Source organism: Grammomys surdaster, unplaced genomic scaffold, assembly GCF_004785775.1.
Source record: "Grammomys surdaster isolate TR1022 unplaced genomic scaffold, NIH_TR_1.0 125977, whole genome shotgun sequence".
Classification (NCBI taxonomy): domain Eukaryota; kingdom Metazoa; phylum Chordata; class Mammalia; order Rodentia; family Muridae; genus Grammomys; species Grammomys surdaster.
The window spans coordinates 879,599-900,151 of record NW_021620793.1 but is presented as its reverse complement, the minus strand read 5'-3'; the positions used below and the strand labels follow the sequence as shown (position 1 = coordinate 900,151).

At 53.9% G+C, this 20,553-nt stretch overlaps 1 protein-coding gene across 1 annotated transcript in view; it reads left to right on the top strand.

The window, feature by feature from the left end:
• Nucleotides 1-1,371: 1,371 nt before the first annotated feature.
• Nucleotides 1,372-20,553, top strand: part of Igsf21 (immunoglobin superfamily member 21) — a 219,745-nt gene continuing 200,563 nt past the window's right edge. The window contains exon 1 of the mRNA XM_028754042.1: nt 1,372-1,884. Coding sequence (XP_028609875.1) covers nt 1,815-1,884 — 70 coding nt within the window. The 5' untranslated portion in view covers nt 1,372-1,814. The remainder of the gene's footprint in view (nt 1,885-20,553) is intronic.

Sequence of the window (20,553 nt, the reverse complement as noted above, 5' to 3'; positions counted from 1 at the left end):
AGTGTTCAAGCCAGATCCAGCCCAATCAGGCTAGGCAACCAATTAGTCTGATTCAAAAAAAAAAAAAAATACCCACGTAGGGACAAACTGTAATCAAACACCTATTTATAAGGGTTTATTACGATCATTATTATTATTTTACTGAGAGGATCATTCTAAAGCCTGTCAGGTGAACGGCATTCGCTCAGACCTAAATAAATGCAAATCGTTCCTTCCCTGGAGCAGGGAGGCTGGGCAAGCCGGATCTGCAGCTAGCTGTCTTGAAAGGCCACGTGCCGAAAAGGCTGCGGAGGGTAAAGGAGGGGAGCGAGTCACTCCGTGGGACATCCTGGCACAACTCTCTCCCCCAGCAGCACCTGCCAAGCCATTGTTCACTGCCCACCCCTCTCCCAAGGACTACAGCCTTGGCAGTGTACCCATTGCCCATCTGAGTAAACTGAGCAACAAGGAAGCAGCAACCTAGTAAAGCTAGGGGAGCTGGGACTTCCCTGGAGAGTGCAGTATAAGGAGACCTGGGTCCTGGTTTGGGGGCTCAGATTCACTCTCTGTTTCTGCTGTTCATTCTGGACGTTGTCGGTCTAACTCCTGGTCTCCCTGGTGTATCTCCACCCCACCCCATCCTAAAAGCTAGGATCACCTGCGTCCTCCTCACGTGGGAGACGCCAGGGCCCAGGCTCAACGGTGTGTGTGCATCTGTGGGTCGCTATCAAAGCAACGATCTGACACAAGTTTCATCCCCACCTAGGTTTTCAGGTGGAGGAGTTGGGGTGTCAGACCTGATTTTTTAAAAAAAATAGAGATGACATCTTGGTCTCTGACAGAAGACAAAGTGGATGCTTCCCTTGTCCGGTCCTGTTTGCACGCACAATGCAGCTGTACTGCACGGGGCGCGGGGTGGAGGGTAGCCCTTATTTGTGTAACATTGAAGCCCCGAAGCCCCTAAGGAGGACGTTCATAGGTGTCAAAGCCAGCCCTGAGGATCTACATCCCTCCGCGAAAAGCATCTCTCTCCTGGAGGGAGGAAGGGTGCTTACATTCACCATTCACCGAGCCGGGGAAAGGGGCGTCCAGGGACACGGCCAGGTGGAGGTTGTGGGGAGTGATTCGGGTGGAGCGGAGCTTGATGCGTGTGTATGGGAGGATGCGGCTCACAAGCAAGCAGTTGTGATGTGATGGGGGTGGGGGGCAGAGGGTAGAAGCCGAGGGGGAGGGGGCGAGTTCTCCTCTCTGCAATAAATCGGCTTAGCGGACGAGAGCCGAACAGCCCAGAACGGATTAAAGAAAAGTCTGTAGAATACGGCAGCGAGCGCAGCGCGAGGGGCGGGGGCGGGGCAGCAGGGAAGGAGGGAGAGGAGGGGGCGCGAGAAGAGCGAGCGCCGGGTAGAGCGCGGCGGCGCGGGCAGAGCTTCGGCTCCAAACTCCGCCGCTGCCGCCACGGATCCGACTCCGGCCGCCGTGGGCGCTGCTCGCAGCCGACCAGCCGGGAGCAGCTGCGCGCCCCAGCCAGGTCCGGTACAGCCCAGAGCAGCCGGCACGTCTGGTGCAGCCCGGAGCATCCTAGTACAGCCCAGAGTAGCCTGGTGGTGCATCCCGGAGCATCCCGGTACAGCCCAGAGCAGCTCCGGGTAGCCTGGAGGCCCGACCACGGTAGCATGGGGACGTCCCCGCGGCTCCCCTCGCTGCTCGTCACCGCCAAGGCCGGTGGCCCGGGTCACAAGCTCTTCTGAGCCCATGGCGAGGGGACCCACCGCCGGCACCGCGATCGCCGCCGCCGCCACCGCCGCCTCGGCCAGAGCCGCCAGCTCCTGGGCACCATGCGAGCTGCTCCAAGCCTCTGCCGCGCTTCCTGCCTGCTTCTCGCCGCGATCCTGGACCTGGCGCGCGGTGAGTGTGCGGGCGCCCGAGGGAGCCCGGGGCCGGGGGACGCGCGCAGGGACCGAGAAGGGCGCGGGCCCGAGTGGCTCTGGAAGTCTCGGGCTGTAAGCAGAGTCCAGGAGGGCTTCCGTGCAGCGAAGCTTGGCAAGACAGAATAGATCTTTTGGAGAAAGCTCTCGTGGATCTGTGCCAGTGTGTGTGTGTGTGTGTGTGTGTGTGTGTGTGTGTGTGTGTCTTTGTTGGGTCTGTGAGTGTCCGAGAATCAGCTATGTGTGGAGAGGGCACCGGAGTACATTTAGATGGGTTGTGTGATGGTGTGTGAGTCTGTGTGTGAGGGGTAACAGAAGGTCTACATCACTTACATGGAGAGATGAGAGATAAAGTCTGAGTGTTTGGGGTGTGAACTCCTTCCTCAGGGTAAGTGTCTGAGCGTCACCGCATGTGTGAGCCTGTTAAGAAAAGGATGGCTGAGGTGTGGCGGTTCACGCCGTTCCCGGCTGTGTTTGCTGGTCTCTGGAGGGCTGCGTGACAGCCAGTGACTGTATTTCTGTTATAGCTGGGCAGGAGTGTACCTACCTACACGTGGAAGTACTGGACTTCAGGTCCTATAAGCTTTTAGCCTGGGAGCAGGTGCAGATCGAGGGAACTTGGGTTTCTGGTGGGATCACAGGGAACTGTGATCACATCTGGGGCTGGAGGGGGTCCAACAGTATAACTCGCGTGTCTGCGTGTGTCCTGCATGGGCCTGGTCATGGGCTAGGCTGAACCAGATGGAAGGAAACTGAAGCTCAAAGGGTTCCCCAGAGCCAGCAGTGCGGGGCAGTTCTAGCGTGCCTGGTCGGGGCTGCCTGGGAGGAGGGGCATCCTGCCCAGCGCCGCCCTCTGGTGGGTCTTAAATGTGGAAGTCGAACTTGACGGCCCGGTGCCTTCCCGGCAGGGAACAGGAGACAGATGCCAGCCCAGCAGGGCGGAGGCAGGGCCAACAGAGTCATAGGTGGGATTCCAGAGGGTGGGGGCGGGGGTGGGGGTGGTGGGGAGCTCCTTCTCCAGGTCAAGTCACAACCAACCACGGGTGTTGATATCAGAGCAGGGCCACCCTGGGAGGAGGGAGAGTGTGGAAAAAGTAGGCATTGTCTCCCGTGGAGCTTTGGCCTCTGTCCCATTTAGGCCGTGGCGGAGGGTCAGATCTTGTCCAGCATACTGAGAAAAATCTGTATGAGCTCTGAGATTGTCCTCCAAGGGGCGTGCCTCTAAAATAACCGACACCCTTCAAGACTCTAAGTCTTCGAAGAGAGCTTGGTCCGCTGATGGGAGAATTTGAGCCTTGGGAGGTGGAGGAGGGGCTGGTGTGACCCAAAGGAATGTCAGGCCGGTACTTTGTCCCTCCTACCCGCTCTGGGTGCAAATACTTTCTGAAGTATATCCAATCTCGCTGTAACTTTGGGGACAAGAGCTCCCCCTTTGAGATGGATGTCTCCAGAGGGAAAGATTCTAAGTGGGAGGATCCGGGTTCCAGCGCCATCGAGAAGACGCTAGGCTCTGTGGAAAGCACTGGAGCCCTCACCTGGACGCTGCAGGGAGCAGGATTGGGGGTTGGGGACCGAACGGGAAGTACCCCTTTTTCTCAATCTGTGATGCGCATGGTGTAACGAAGCGAGGGAAGGGAGGTGGAAGAACCGGGTGGGGAACCCCGACTGCGTCAGGACCCCACCCTGCGAGCTCGCGCCTGAGCAGCGAGCCCCCAGTCTGTGGCTTGGCTGCGGAGAGCTATTCCGGCGCGCTGGAGCTTTGGCTGGGCTCGCTAGCTTCTGCAGGCTGCGGGAAGCGCTTGCTCCGGGAGCCGGGATGAACGCATGGAACCAGGGCACGTGGCGGGGGTGGGGTGGGGTGGGGGAATAGACGCCGCATCTCAGCTCCTCAGGCCCAGATCTCAGACTCGAAACTTTGTGCTGGGCACGGGGACCCCGAGGCACCAAGGCTCCTCTTCTCTGTAGAGGTGCGAAATCCTCCAGGCTAGGTGTCACCGTGCGAGGTGGGAGCAAGAGGAGAGTCCTCCCGAGGCGTGACCTACCGGCTAGGCCGGAGGAGGGCGCCCTTCCTGCAGGAGGCGGCGATGCCCACGATCTGTGCACCTGGTGTAGCTTTGCAGAGCCAGCCAGCCAGCCAGCCAAGGGGGTGCCCGGGAAGAGATGGGAGGGAAACACACTGGCTTTCCCTGAGAGGGACACAGTCACTGCTGCGGGAGGGGCACAGCCAGAGTGGTGGCAGAGCAAAAGAGCCGTGTGCCCTTTGCAACACTCCCGTACCCCCTTCCCTACCACCAAGCTCTTCCAAGAAGGCCCCGTTTCTCCAGTCTCCGACATCCCGACATCGCCTAGGGACTCCCTGAACTGGACAATAGGAAACAGCACGTTTGAACTTGCGCAGTGACCCTAAAGAGAGAAAGTGCGCCAGGCTGAGGAGGTAGAGGGAGAGGTGAGGCTCTTTGGACTTGCCTGGTTAAGATCTGGAACATTCTCCACTGAAAGCAGCGGGCTCTGGGAAGACCTAATTTGAGCTAAAGGGTCCAGAGACGTGGCCTTTCGGAGACCGTGGGGGCGGGGGGGGGCGGGCGGGTCGAGGGAGTGGGACCGGCAGGCAAGCCCCGGTTTCTCAGCTGGGTATCATCAGGTATGATCTGAGGCTCACGACGATGGGGAGCTGCGACTTCACAGATGATCCTCTTTCTGGGCTCTCTAAACCCCGCCTTGTGGGGGCACCACACTCCTCTGTGCGTCTCCCGTCCACTGCTGGGGACTGAATAGGCGCATGGCTATCTCACCGGTCCACGTCCCCGTGGCCCCGCCCCTTTCCAAACCACGCCTCCTCACACCCAAGAACATTTTCCTGGGAGGTCGAACTTATATAATTGGGGCTTTTCAGTTAGGCTTGGAGTGACTTCCAACTTCCGGGGTCACTGAATTTTGTGGCTTGTGGCTTTCATCTCAATCCCTAAAATCCCAGTGCCTTGAGCAGGAAGCTATGCTGTCGCACTGCCCTAGAGGTCAGTGCCTAGAGCTGGAATTGTCTTTGTTCGAAGCGAACCAAGACCACTCCCTTCCTGGAATTGGGTGGTATTTTGAATTTGGGCTTCTCCTCCATAGCTTCCATTGTATGGATATGTCCTCATTCCCACTCAAGGTGGCTTTACAAACCTATTGTTACAGATTGGGAAACTGAGGCTCCACACTTTAAGATTAATCACAGACAAGCAGACTCCTTCTAGCTCCCTCCTGGCTTTGCCTGGGGCTCTCTTTCCATCCTTCCCTCTGTCAGCAGACTTCCAGGTGTGCTGGCCGGGGCCCTCTAAGGACGCCTCTTGGCCTGGATACCCTGCCTGCTGCTTACAGCTCCATGGGAGGTGGATCTTTTGAGTGGAGGAAGAAGTGATGAATTCCCTAGCCATGTGCTTTTTTCTTTCACGTTTCCTTTAATACTTATTCCCTCTCTAAGACATAAAACCAGTCCTGTTTTGCAGAGGAGGAAACTGAGATTCAAGTGACTGCCAAAGTCACCCAGTCAGTAATGGGTGAGCAGGGGACCAGCACTGTGCTGCCTGGAAAGACTGGCACTCCCTCCTTTCCTTGGGCCCAGCCCTGAGGATGACTGAGGGACCCAGGTCTCAGTGTGCACATTTCATCCTTCACCAGACTCAAGGTGAAAGAATTATTCAGTGTGTTCATCTGCACAGATGGGAGAGGGCGTGTCCCCGAGAGACACTGTCATCATTAAGAAAATCAGTGGGCATCTGCTGGGTGGGGGGGCGGGGTATATCTGCAAAGAGAAGAGCTAACAGGCATGACCTCATCCGTGTGTGTGTGTGTGTGTGTGTGTGTTCATGTTCCAGAAGAGATGAATGTCTCTCTCATTCTTCTTTTCCCTCCCCTCCCTTCTTTTCCCTCCCTCTCCCTCCTTTCTTTTCCTCCCCCTCCTTTCTTTTCCTTCCCTTCCCCTACCTTCTTTTCCTTCCCCTCCTCATCCTTTTCCTTCCCTCCCCCTCCCTTCCCTCCCTTCCCCTCCTGTCCTTCTTGTATGTTTTCCTCTCTTCCCTGCCCCCTGTCTTATACCCTCTCCTCCCCTCCCCTCCCCTTCTCTTCCCTTCCCTTCCCTCCCCACTCCTTAAAACAGCGGATAAGCTGTGACTCCTCTCTGTGAGTGGAGACTGGAGTCTCTGCCAGGCCTGAGGCAGTCTGCACACAGCCACACTGTGGTCCCTGGAGGCAGATGCAGCCACTTGGAGCATGTGCTAAGGGTTCTGGGCCTTCCATTTCAACCACAGATGGTGACACATGCGGTGTCACCCCTAGGAGGTGCCCCTTTTTAGGAATAAGTTCCAGGGAACAAACAGGGTGTCAGGCCCCTACTGTGTGCTTCCAGTGAATCAGAGGAGAGAGGAAGGCTCTTATTCCCCAAGCTCTACTTTCTGATTGAAGTTCCACAGAAGTCTCTGCTGGATGTAAAGCTAGGACCAGAAGACAGATGCAATGGAGCCCAGGGCAGCAGAGAAACAGCAGGAGGAGGGGTCCGGGAGTGTGGGCTTAATCTCAGCCCAGGAAGAAAGCTGGCCTATCTGCCAGCCCACTCCCTGCTCCTAGGCCTCAGCGACAGGCAGGCGTGGCCCTCAGGTGAGACCTCAGACATCAGGTACTCTCTGGAACCTGAAAGGCCTGTAGAGTCAGGAAGACAGAGAACCACTCACCTTGCCAAAGAGGCCCTCAGAAATTCCCCTCTGACATTTCCAGGGCCTGGTGTTGGTGAGATCTGCCTCTCAGGGAGGGGGGTGAGGTGGAGCCAGTTTGAACATTTGATAGCCTGAGGGTTCTGGGGCGGGGGAGATCCCTGTGTTAGCCACAGTCTGAGTACGTCCAGCTCAAGAGGCAGATGTTGGGTGGGAACTTCCCCAGACTCTTTCTCAGCCCCTCTAGAACTGGAATTCTTTTGGAGTCCATGTCAACTTCCTGCAAAGAACAGCACTGGACCCTGTTTGTGAAACAGGATTATTCTGGTCCTGGTAATACTGGGAAGACCATGTATGGTCAACTGGCTGGAGGTGGTCAGTTCCATCTCTGTGCTCCACCTTACCCTGGAGGCCAAGCCCCACTTTGTGCTGTCTGAGACTCACACCGTCACTACTGCGGAGTGGGGGCAGGAGCCTTGTTTGTGTCTGTTCATTATTGTGTCTTACCCTAACACATAGTGGATGCTCGGCGCAGGGCTATTTGAATCAGTAAGTCACCTATAACCTTTAGATACTCATGTCCCGGCTTAGAGGACCCAGCAGGCAGCTTTCTGTTTCAATAAAAGAGCCTGACAAGGTTTACAGCTCATGGGGTTTATCTGGACTTGCGAGCAAACTTCCTGGTAACAAAAGCCTCCTGCTCTTTTGGAGCAACAGAGCTTCCCTTGCAGAAGCCTGGCAAGTCATTGGAGTGGTCGGATGAATGAATGATGTTGTCCCTGAGCCTGGCTTGTCTCCTGGTGCTGTGCTGTCTCCACCACCTCTGGGAGTATGAGAGTGTGTCAGCATACACACACTCTGACCGGTATCTGGGCAGACCAGTCAACTGTAGAAAACTGTGGAAAGACCAAGTGGTTTCCTGTTGCCAGTGGGCTCCCACAGATGCACCCACAGTCTGTGCTACATTCTCCTGGAACCCCTATCTCTGAGATGGACCCCCATTTTGAAGACTAAGCTATGAGGTTTGGGTAGCTCCTGCAAGGCTATCCTGCAGAGAGAAGGCTGACTGTGCACCAGGCATCTCTTTACCTGTCCCTCCTTAGCCCCTACTTACCGATGTGAAACTGGCTGTCCTGAATACACTGACATCCAGAAATGGTCAGCGCTGTAACCAGGGCTCCAGAAGAACCGGCTAGAAAACACTAAACAGGACAGCTAGGCCTGCTGGGTTCACCACCATTTCTTCCCTGAACTGGGCTCAGAGCAGGCCACCGCCTGGCACAGTATACCTGGGCTTGTCACTGCCTACCTCGGTCTTAGTCTCTTCATCTTTTAAAAAGCAAGAGTCGGGGACAGCGGGGTGGCTCAGTCAGAGTGTTGGCCTAGCATGCATAAGGCCAATGTAGTTTGAGGCAGGTGTGGGCTATACGAGAGCCTGTTTCACATAAATAAATATAAATAAATAAAAAGCAGGGCTGGGGAAGGGGTGAGATGTTACATGACACACTTCCCACGCAGTGTGTTCTAGGGAGTGTGGTCCGGAAGTTTCTGACAGTTTGCATGGACCAGCCCATCCGTCACTTGACTCTACTGCAGCCTGACTTTGCATCTATCAGTGGATGCCCTCCACTAGTTACAGCCACCTCAGACCCAAAGGGACCTCCACAGAGGATCCCGAGAGTGAGGACGCCCCACATGGTACTGCCTGGCTTGAAAACAGTCAGAGAGAGTAAACCATTCAACAGACAGCACAGGCATGCCCCCGAAGATGAGAGAGCTCACCCAGGAAGGCTTTGAGGATGACACAGTCAAGCTCATCAGAGCTGTCGGTCGAGGGGTCACAGGGTCACATCCAGCCTCAAATTGCTAAGAATGTGGCCCAACACAAAATCATAAACTAATTTAAAGTCTTAAGAAGGTGTGTGTGTGTGTGTGTGTGTGTGTGTGTGTGCAGTGTCTTTCACTGTCAAGATGCTGGACATGCCTGTTACGACAGAGAAGTCTAAGGAAGACTGAAGAACAAAATTATGCCACTGAGCCTGAAAGTGGGAGCCAGAGATTGAGCTGGACGTTGGATTGTGGATGGACCGTAGGCGGAGCCTATTAGCCAGGCCCAGGATCTGCTCAGTGCTTGTAGCCTGGGAGCCAAAGTGAGTTTGTCCCTGTTTCTGGGGACTCTGGAACCTCTGTTTGATGATGAATGGTTGTTGGGGCTCCCAGAGATGAGGTAGTCTCTAGGAAGGTATCCTACCCTTCAGGGACTGCCCATGGCTCCCCATGTTCTGACTGGGACCTTCCACGTCTGCACAGCCCAAACAAAGATTGATGGTTGTCCATGGAGAAACTTCTGGATCTCTATAAGGCACCTGACTGGTCAGGGCTTGTCTCCAACATGGACCACGACGGCGACAGTCATTGCTCTCAGCCTTGGTTTCCCCAAAGGCATGTCAGGTGACAGGAGGAAGCCATGATGCCTGGTGCAGGACAGGTGTGTGGGACGTGGCTGCTGTATCCACAAGGCCTGCCCAGTGAGTGCCGAGGCAAGGTGACACAGCACAGACCCAGGCTGGCATTGTGAAGAACCTCCTGAGTCCCAAGCTCTCAGAGCTGCAGCGTGTTGGAGTCCGGGGGGGGGCGGTTTCTGTTCTTCTCACTGTTTTGTTTTTATCTATTTATTTTTAATTTTACTTATTTCAGGACTCAAGGCCTTGTGTGTGATAGGTGAGTAAGCTTCTGAGCTTGGCCTCCTCCAGCGCTATTGTTATTATTGTTTTTGTCATTGTTGTTGTTTAGATGGACTTGCTCTATGTAGCCCTGGCTGTCCTGGAACTTTTTAATGTAGACCAAGCTGGATTCAAACTTACAGAGATCCTCCTGCCTCTGCCTCCTGAGTGCTGGGAATGGAGATTCATACTACTACACCGGGACCTTTTTCTTTTTGATATAGGGGTTCATTCAGTACATTGCTTCTGCTGGCCTTGAGCTTGCACAATCCTCCTGCCTCAGCCTCTCAGTAAGCCGGACCCTAGTACATCTGACCTGGCTTGTCCTCCCTGTTAGTAATGTGAACCCAGAGGCAAGGGATAGGAAGGACTGTTTCTTAAGCACATGCTGGCACATGTAGAGTATTGCAGGTGTGTGTGTGGGGCGTGTCCCAGTTCCCCATGCCTGAAGAGTCCAGTGAGAAGAGTTGTGTGTGTCTGTGGGAGGGGGGTGGATGTTCCAGTTCTTGGCGGGGATTTGGCAGCACACCTGGCATATGTTAGGGATGGGCAGTCCACAGCCTCATAAATCACTGGAGCCGCCAGAGGGTAAGGCAGCTGAGCTGCTGGGTATTTGTTCCTTCCCCAGGCTGTCCCCTTTGCCCTTTTGTTTCTGTTACTGTGGAGGCTCCTCTGATGGCCTTGCTTGTCTCTAGTCGTGGGCACTACCATTGTCTCCCCAGCCAGCTCCGTCCTTCCTTCCCTCTCACTCACCTCACCCAAAAGGAAGGTGTCCTCTGGTCTGCCCTGGCATTTTGCTGGGCTAGATGGGCAGCACAGAGGCTCTGGGGTACAAAGGCCAGGCTGGGAAAAGGCAGGGGGCTGGCAACTGCATTTGTAGCTGGCACTCATGCCTCCTCACCTAAGCCAGCCTGGCTGGTATTTTGTCAAGCAGAAATCCAAGATGTATAATAGCCAAAGGCCAGGTGCCTAGCTCCAGAGAGCAGGTGAACAGCTGCTAATTGTCACGGGGCACTTACTGTCCCAGGCAGGGGCGGAAGGAGCACAGTGGGGACAGCCGTGATGGCCACTTCACAAAGACTTCTTTGTTTCCTTCTGCTGCGGAAAAGTGGGTCGCTACTTGCTGGGAGGGGAAGCGGTGTGGATGGGGGTGCGGGGGATGGGGCCTGCCGCCTGCCTGGGGAGCTCAAGGTGGGGTGAGGCAGAGGCAGGCAGCCTGTGTGGAGGCTCCTGAGGCTAGAGAGCCTGAGAGGGCAGGGTTAGTGGCTTCTAGGATATCCTGAAGTGCAGAGAGTGCCTTCTTGGCTGAGGAACCAGCTAGATCTCCCCTCCTCCTGCTTCTGTCCTCCCTGTGCAGCAGGTGAAGATGGAAGGGTTCTGGGACCAGGCACCACATCGGGTTCTGTAAATCCAAAGGAGAATGAGTGGGCTTGCCCTGGCCTTCATGGGACGAACAGTCTAGGGCCACAGCCGATGAATGCCATGGCTGTGGTCCCAGAGAGATGGGTAGAGTGCTTTCTGTGGGATCCCCAGAATCTATGAGAAAGCCAGGCATTGTGCACCCCCACAATCTCAGGACTGGGGGGTAAGAAGGACAGAGACGGGTGGATCCCAGGGGCTTGCTGACTTCACAATCTAGCCAAAAGAGAGCCTCCAGGGTCCTTAAGAAGCTGTGGAGAGGAAACTGAAAACAGACTTCCCAGCATCAGTCTCTGGTCTCCACATATGCCCACATGGAGGTCAGGGGATACACCTGTACATACACACAAATACACATGAATATACACATACATACATACATACATACATACATACATACACATACACACATACATACATACACATACATACGTACATACATACATACACACACATATACATACATACACATACATACATACACACACATACATACACACACATACACGTGAATATACACATACATACATACACACACATACATACACACACATACATACATACACACACATACACACATACATACATATATACATACACAATACAAACGTGTACACAAACATACATACATACAAATATACATATATACACATACACATATATACATAGACAAATGAATACACACACAAATACACACATAGACTTGCATAATACACACATACATACGTGCACACATATACACATACACACAATCTCACACTTATACACATGCACTCACATTAGAAAGATAAATACTAAATGGTTTCTCAGTGTCCATGTGACAGAATGAACTAACAAAATTCAGTCTCTCCTTGGCGAGACTTTCATAGGTGCTGGTGACTGACGGCCGGCCCCTGTGTGGGAGGGTTCAGAGGGACATGTCTACCTCAGCAAGCCCAACGGGTGGGCAGGACAGTGCCGTGGTCCTTTGCAGTGGGGACAGGTGATGTCACTACAAGTGGGGTTGGGGCAGATACTCTTATATCTTTCCTTTTTGAGGCTGTCCTTCCCGGCCCAGGACAACACCTCAGGGGATGCCAGCTATCTTGAGATCTCTGCCATCACCTTATAGCCTACCCGGGTGTTCAGCAAAAATATAATGAGCCAGAAGCTGGGCTGGGCTGGGCTGGGCCTACTTGTTATCTTAGAACCCTTGAGGCTGAGGCAGGGAGATTATATGTCATAGGCTATCCTGGGCTACGTAGCAAGTACCAGGCTAGCCTAGGCTACATAGCAGGGCCCTGTCTAAAGATGACAGCATTGCCTCACTGGGGCCACAAGGCCTCATGCTCCAGTCTGGTTCTCTTGACCATTGGCTCCTTGGTCTATTTAAAGCAGCTGCTGTTGGCTTGCCATTTGGGGCTGGGATTTAAATTCTCTCTCTTTCTTTAAAGTGGCTTTATCTAAGTAAACAACGAGCAGAGGTAAAGAAAAATGTTAAATTCGAGGCAGAGCAGGTGGTGCGGATCAGGTAGTCTGCGGAGATGGCAGCGGGAGGGAGCGGTGGGCACGGGGTCGGGCGGGGAGGAAGCAACAGGCTTGGGTCTCAGGGGAACAGCCTGTATGATCTGTGAGTGCCTCAGGGAGGCATGAGGGCCCAGGGCAGGGGCCACCTCAGGGTTGTTTATGCAGGGACTGGGTCCCCAGTAGCCTGGGAGAACCATGGAGACCAGGAAGCAATATGCATAGCAGCTGTCTGAGGGCAAGGTGGCCTGGACAGAGGGGACTTGGCAGGGACCTAAAGAGGGAAAAGTTTCCTGTGGGGTGTGCAGCTGGTACCCACTGAGCAACAGCTGAAAGTCCCAGGTCAGCCTCCGAGGTACTCAGCACATAGGCAAGGGCAAGAGAGAGCTTTACTGCGGGCACGGGAGAAGTCGCCCATGCCTGTTCCAGCCTCAGTTTCCCCATTTGTCAAGGGAGAGATGCTCTCTGTGGAGGCCTGATGTGATGGTGGTGGGGGTGAGCGATGGGCTTGGTACACTAATGCTAACACAACGCTAACGGACTCTCCACGTTGACAGCAGCACGGTGACAGGGCCCACCATGACGGGTTTCCCCTGAGCCAGGAAGGAGGTGACCTTGCTTCTCTAGGACATCACAGTGTGTGTAAGGGTTGCCAGCTTCCACGCTGGCCTGTGACGGTCTTTGCCACATGTTCTTCCAACTCTGGATGCTTCAGCATCCCTAGCCCCCTGATCCACAGACGTCTCGCTGATGGATGACTTCACCCCAGGGCCCGCTGATTCGTCATTTCCAGTCCATTTTCCCCTCTGTTTCCCACAGAGACGTTCTTTCCTCTTAGATCCATTCTGATCTTCTCTCCTCACATCCCCACCGGCTCTTAACCAGCAGCCACCCAAATCACATTCATCACCAACAGGCTGCAACCTCACTACTCCAAGCAGGTATGCCCCAGCCGCTACTCTGCCTGACAAGCTCGGACGGCGGGGGGTTGGGGGGGGAAGGTCCCTGAGTGAGCCAGTGAGGTGGCTTTACTTACTGGCTTTTTTAGGGCACTCTTAGTAGGGAGTAGCTGACCCCAAAGTCTCCCCTGAGAACATCCCACACCCGCCCACTCAGCTCCCTGCTTCCTGACCCCCGTCTTCTCCATTCCAAACCCCTCCTCCATCTACCCGAAGGTTCAAATTGACTTTGATGGCGGCTAATTTTGCCAGTTGAAACTCAGGAGAAGCTTATGCACACCGTGCTCTGCGAAAATTGCCGTGACAAATGCCAGCATCAATTTCTTCTCTGGCACCTTCTCTGAAGTGCTGGGGGGTAAGACAGAACTCCCTTGCCCCAAGCTACCTTTCATCTGTCCGTGCAGCCAGCACTGCCATTGGCTCTGCTTCTGAGTGGATCCTATCCCAGCCCTTTCCTCCCCCCCTACCCACCCCCTCCTGGCTGTGTGACCTGCGTGATCCTTTGAGACTTCTGGCGCCACCTTGAGGTCTAAGTTGTAGCAGGTGATATTTCCAATCTATTGCCTTTTCTCTGCACCAAACTGTTCAAATTCTTTAACAAGGATCCACTTCTGTGTTCTGTGAGTGTACTGGCTAGTTTTGTGTGTCAACTTGACACAAGCTGGAGTTATCACAGAGAAAGGAGCTTCCCTTGAGTGAAGGCCTCCATGAGATCCAACTGTAAGGCATTTTCTCAATTAGTGATCAACGGTGGGAGGTCCCAGCCCATTGTGGGTGGTGCCATCCCTGGGCTAGTAGTCCTGGGTTCTATAAGAAAGCAAGCTGAGCAAGCCAGGGGAAGCAAGCCAATAAGCAGCACCCCTTCATGGCCTCTGCATCAGCTCCTGCGTCCAGGTTCCTGCCCTGTGTGAGTTCCTGTCCTGACTTCCTTTGGTGATGAACAGGAATGTGAAAGTGTAAGCTGAATAAACCCTTTCTTCCCCAACTTGCTTCTTGGTCATGATGTTTTGTGCAGGAATAGAAACCCTGACTAAGACAGTGAGTGAGTCACTGTACATATTCCTTGGGCAAAGGGCTCGGTCGTCCAAGAATCCCATTTCCCCGGGTATTGAGTGCTAGTGGATGCTGCCTGCCTAGTACTCTGCAGAGGTAGCCAACTCAAGTCCGCTTTCCATGGCCTTCGTTCCTGGCACACCCAAACATACTGTTCTTCACATGATACATCCTTGAAAGTCAAGCTGAAGTGACTCCACGCGTTCATCTGTGTCGCTCTGGGTATGACGGACACCTTGCGAAACCGGGTGAATCATTCATAGCTCGTTCTCAAACACGCGTGAGGCTGGCTTTCTAAGAGATAGTTTCTAATTGTCCTCAGTGGCTGCAGAAACCTCAAAAAGGGGCTGGTTTGCTGGGAAGACCCCAGCCTGAGTGTCCTGAGCCCCGGGAGCTGATGTCTATGAAACACCTCACCCCATACAGTCTCTCAGCTACTCTCTTGTAACACTGAAGGGTGGATCTGAGCGACCCAGGAATCTTCCACATCAGAGTGTAAAAGGCAAGCCTCCTCTGTGTCCACAAGAGCTCCTACAGTCTCAGCTGGTGTTTCCTCTGCTGCAGGCACCCACGGTTTATAGATGGACTGAGAGGGGATAGGCCACTTGCTCGAGACACTGCAGTCTTTTGAGATGAAACGTGTCCCCCCGCCCCTGTAGGATCCTTTTCAAGGGTAGATGTAAGAGAGAAGAGAGGTACCCCAATGCCGCGAGTGTGTGGAGTGCCCACCTGCCACTTCTGTGACCAACAGCTCTAGGTTGAGCCCTGTGCTTGGATTGAGGCTAAAGCTTGTAAGATTGTTGTTCTCAAGTGGACAAACACTCAAGAATCAATGATTGCTATTAGAAATTCTAAAATGGGAAGACCTACCGAGTCCATCGGGGGCAGGACACAGGCTAGAGAAGTCACTGATGCATGGCAGGCTGGGAAAGTCACTGATGTATGGGCAAGCCAAAGATTGCTGCAGAGGGCCATACATGATTGGGTCTTGAAGATTGTATAGGAGTCTGCATGGAAAACCTGGGAGCTACAAAAACCAAGATCTGAGTCTGCAAAGGGCCTGGGGCACCTGGAGTTCTGAGAAAGAGAGAATGAAGTGAGATGGGCTGTCACACCGCAGGTCTCAGGTGGCTTCAAGTCAGCTAGACTTGCTCTGTGGTGGTTTCCCTGGCACTCATAGCCAACTTGACAGGACCTGGAATTGCCTAGAAGACAAGTCCCAGGCATGTCTGCGGGAATTGTCTAGATTAAGTGAGCCTTCAGCGTGTCATCAAGAAGTTATCCCAGTGAAGTCATTAAGGTGGAATGACACCCTATACCTGAAGTCCTGGAGAAAATACAGGGGAGGCAGTGAGCTGAGCACCCGTGTCCATCTCTCCCTGCTTTCTAATCATGGATGCCATGGGACTAGCCGCCTCACACTCCTGCAGACGTGACTTCCCTGCCATGATGAATGGCTGTTGAGCTCTGTTGCTACGTATCGTAATGATAAATACTGGCCCTGCTTGCCCCCGGGTCAAGGAGATTCTCACATAGACCCAAGTGATGCTCTGTAACATTGCCCCACCCCAAAGTTATCCCTGATTGGTGAATAAAGATGCCTGCAGCCTATAGCTGGGCAGAAGAGAGATAGGTGGGGTTTCAGTCCCAGGGCTTGGGGTCTGAGGAAGACCAGGAAGAGGAGAGAAGAGGGAGAGAGGAGAAGACACCATGGGGTAGGTGAGCCATTTAAACATGGCCGTGAGGGCCAGCCTGTTGGAGTTAAGAGCGGCCCAGATGGCACATGACAAGCTATAACTTAGGGGTTATTGATGGGGAAGTAGATTCTAATAGCTTAGGGAATAGATATCTGCCCAGCTTTAGTGCTATCTAAGGCTTATTATTAATATAAAAGCTTTGTGCCTGTTATCTGTGAGCTGAATGATCAAAGGTGGGGTAGAAACCCCCAATTAGGATTTAAGAAAATACAACTGACTGCACCCTTGAGCTGGAAACTCAACTCCTCCTAACTGCTTTTGCTGGCGGGTTTTAGTCACAGCAACAGGCAGAGGGATTGAGACGAGCATTCGCAGCTCCATCCTGGAATACGTGAGTGTCTCCTTTCCCTCAGAACGGACCTCTGGGCCAGCGGTTGCTGGGTCTTCCATGAGCTGTGTGCACCAGGGCACAGTTCTGGACTCATGGTCCAAGATGGAGGGTCTCAGGCCCAGGTCAACTGCAAGTGGTACCAACAGCAAATGCCCACCAGGCATCCTCTTTGTGTCCAACGCTGTATCTGCTCTCAACTGGTTGAATTCACTCCTAGGATGCCTTCCTCTGCCAAGCACATGCTGATGTGGAATCAGCAGCAGCCCAGAGATGTTAAGTCACTTTCTCATGGTAGCGTGTCTAGTGTGTGGTCATGTTTTCTGCCTGCTTGTCTCTCAGCTAGCATAGTTTAACTTGAGTTCTGTTAGGCTCCGTGTGGCTTCAGGTGGGGCTCTGGGGCTCTAGGACCTCCTGTCTACTGCCTCTGTCTGCCCATGTATTATACATTTACCTCTCATCCACTCATGGGTTCACCCACATATCCATCCACCCAACTATCCACCCATCCATCCATCCATCCATCCATCCATCCATCCATCCACCCACCCATCCATCCACCTGCCCATCCACCCACACACCCACCCACACCCACCCACAAACCAACCCACCCATCCACCCATCCATCCATCCACCCACCCACCCACACATCCACCCATCCACCTACTCATCCATCCACCCATCCACCCATACACACACACACACACACACACACACACACATCTTTCTCCAACAAGCATTTACTGGATTTCCACTGTATTACAAGTGGCACGGCAGACACTGGATATGTGGGGAATGAGACTAAGGTAGAGGCTTTCCCCTTGAGCTGCCTCCTCAAGAGCAGAACTAGAGAACACGGGTCTCCATGAGAGGGGAGAGGCACCTGCAAGGAGCAAGAAGGCGGCAGAAAGAAGCGATGGCCACGTGTGGGTTCTGTGTGGAAGGTCCCATCTGCTGTGCTTCAAGTTCTGGAGCTGCAAACAAGAGCGACACACCAGTCGGTCGCCACGGCAGGACCACGTGGCCAGAGGCCGGGCTCACAGTTTTACAGTGAAGGAAAGGAAGTCCAGTGAGTTGTGGGAAATCTTGGAAGCAGGAAAGGGTATCCAATATCTGATCAGTTCACAGCTTCCAGACTCTGCATCTCAGAATCCCCAGGTACCACTGTGGGAGGGCACATCGGCCATAATGATAGCTGAGGGGTGGCTCATTCCTGATGTGGGGATTCATGTTCTGCTTTCCTGGGCGAGGCTTCCCAGGCTCCACTTTGAAAGTAATATAGCCTTCAGGGGTGAGGACAGGAGGGTGAGGGGTGGTCCCAACCTCAGGCTAAAAGAGGCAGGTTCCACACTGGGAACATGGAGGCCTAGGGAGCCATGAGTTGTCCCAGGCCACCAGGAGGGACATAAATGCCTCAGATTCTTCCCCACCTCGAGGGCAGCATCGTGGGGTTGCTGTGGGGTTGTGCCTCTCCATCTCCTCACCCTCCCCTAAGACAACCCCCGTGCCCCGCCCTCCCCACTGCCAACCTACAGCCCCGCCTCGCCTCACGGGAGCCTTGAATTAGCAGAAATGTCCTAGGATCCCACGCTTCATTGTGTTTTATTAAGAGCACCGAGCTGGCTCTGGCTGGCACAGCTGCTGGCTGTTCCCACCCCTCCTCTCAGAGCAGGGCCAGAGCCACGTGTTACGTGCTTCTGTGAGGAGGAAACCCTGCAGATGCACACGGACTCCAGTGGGAGAGCCCTGTGAGGTGTTCGCACAGTTCTAACCCATCTGGTCTTGTAGTAGCCATGTGGAGGATGGGCTCAGAGAGGCTGAGGGACCCAGCCAGAGTCACACAGCACAGGGTACATGCCCCTAGTCTTGAGTTCATGACCCTTCCCTTGGGATCTCTGTAAATCTAGTACCAGACCAATGTCCTCTCCCAAGAGGAGTTACTCTCTGTCCCTTGCTGTCCCCAGGGATGACCGGTGCTCACTCTGCTGCTCGTGAGTTTGGGTTTGGGACCTGAGAGAGTACCAACATCTGGTTGTATCTGATGAAGCAGCACCCTGTCCACACTGCTGAATAGGGTCACGGAGGGTGGAAGGAGCCATTGAACACGTATGATAGCAGTGTCTATGGAGCCTTCCTGAAGGGCTGGGGGTGTCTTTAGCAGAAAGGAGGGAGGAGGGCATCTTGTTCTCTGTATTATTACTGCCAGTGTTGGTATCTGCAATTTGCTTATCTGACACTGATTTACCATGTGCTGGCCAATGTGGCACTGACCAGGACCCCAGGACCGACACCGCAGCAGATAAAGCAGCTGCAAACATCTGGCTGTGGCCCTGCAGCGAACAGAATACACCAGGACAGGAGTCAGTGAAGGGCTTGGGGTGGAAGGAAGGATAATCCAGGGTGGCTTCTCAGAGGAGGGGTCTTTGAGCTGAACAAGGGGACGAAGGGAAGAGTCAAAGCTCAGCTCCACAAAGCTCTCGTCAAAGATGTGTGTTAGTCACTGGCCTCGTTCTCTGTGGGTCCTTATCTGTCACCTGCAGGTCCCTGGTGCCCTATGGCCTTGCATGTCAGAAACAAAGCATTCTCAGTCAAAACAAAAATAAAAAAAAAACCACAACAAACAAACAACAGACCCAGGGCCCGAGATGGGACCAAAAACATGCCAGACCAACCCTGGATGGCTTTCTGAAGAGCTCCATGGCGGGTGCTGTGTTTAGGGGAGCCCCAGTGTCTATCCACCACTCCTGATTACACTTCTGCTTCCTGCTAGCCGATTGTGTGTGTTGATGGGGTGGGAGTGGAGCAGAGCACCGAGGACCCACCCCTCGCTTGGTCAGCTCCACTGGCTCCGTTCGCCTCCGGTCCCTCAGGCTCCAGCGAGGGCACCGTGGGGTAGGTGGCAGGGAGCCATGTGTATTGATGTCCCTCGGAGCTGGCAGGCGACTGGAGGCAGAAAGGTATTAATTAGCAGTTATTTGCTGCCACCCTGGAGATGGATAGAGATTAAGGTGTCGGCCCGCACATCCGTTTTGTAGCGGCCGCGAAGCTGAGGTAAATCAGGGCTATGAATCGATGGTGTGAGAGGGAGATACGTTTTAATCTTATTAGCGGTGTAACATTATGGAGCCAAGTGAAGCCACACTCAGGCCCGGGAGAGAGAGGCTATTGTGTGTGACGGGTTGGGGGGGATGCCTGGCGGGGGATTCCAGTCAAGGGGGGAGGGATGCGTGCCCAGATTCCTGGTGTTTTTTGTCATAGATCTAGCCTTCTCAGGAGTGGGGGGCTCCGAGGAGGACCTGGGTTCACTCCATGGCCTGCCTGGAATTTCACTTCAGCCCTGGATGACCCAGGGTCAAGAGCAGCGTTAATCGGCACCTGCATCTCAGTGAAAGCCGGGCGAGTGAGAGATTACATGGTGCTGCAGGGTAGGGATCAGAATCATGGCGGGTACTGGCAATACTCTGAGCAGTGTGGCCTTCAGCCCTTCCGACCACTTAGGACGGTGGACACGTTTGTGCGCACGAGAGCAAGTACGGGTGTGCATGGCGTACGTGTAGAGGTGGGACAGCAGCCTCGGGGGTTGGTGGCCCCCTCCTCTACTCCGAGACCCCATCATCATACTGCCTACTCTAGGGTAGCTGTCCCTAGAGCTTCTGGGGAGCCTCCTGTTTCCGGGTTGCATCTCACCAAACGAGAGCAGACACACCACCATGCCCGGCTTCCCATGTGTTCCAGAGACTTAAACTTAAGTCTTCAGTCTCACGTGTACCTTGCCCACTGAGCCACCTCCAACCCTGACGCTTCTTCTTTCCCCAGGAGAAGAGAAGGGGTTCCCTGTGGATTGGGAAAGGCTGTCCAAGACAATAGCCACTGTTTTTGAAAGTGAGCATTGCTTAGGGCCCTCTTGTCTCTGCGTGGGAACAGGGCAGCCATGGGGTTTGTCCTTCCCTTCTTGTGTGTCTTAGAAACAGGAAATGTTGGTGATCTGGGGTTGACTTCCTGTCCCCTCTTCTGCACCAAGAGGCAAGGGAAGATGTAAGCCCTCCAGCCCCAATCTTGACTTCCTCATCACCTCTCCCTCTGTGAGCATGTCACCTGTATAGTGGGTATGGATGTCACCTGTATAGTGGGTATGGATGTCACCTGTGTAGTGGGTATGGATGTCACCTGTGTAGTGGGTATGGATGTCACCTGTATAGTGGGTATGGATGTCACCTGT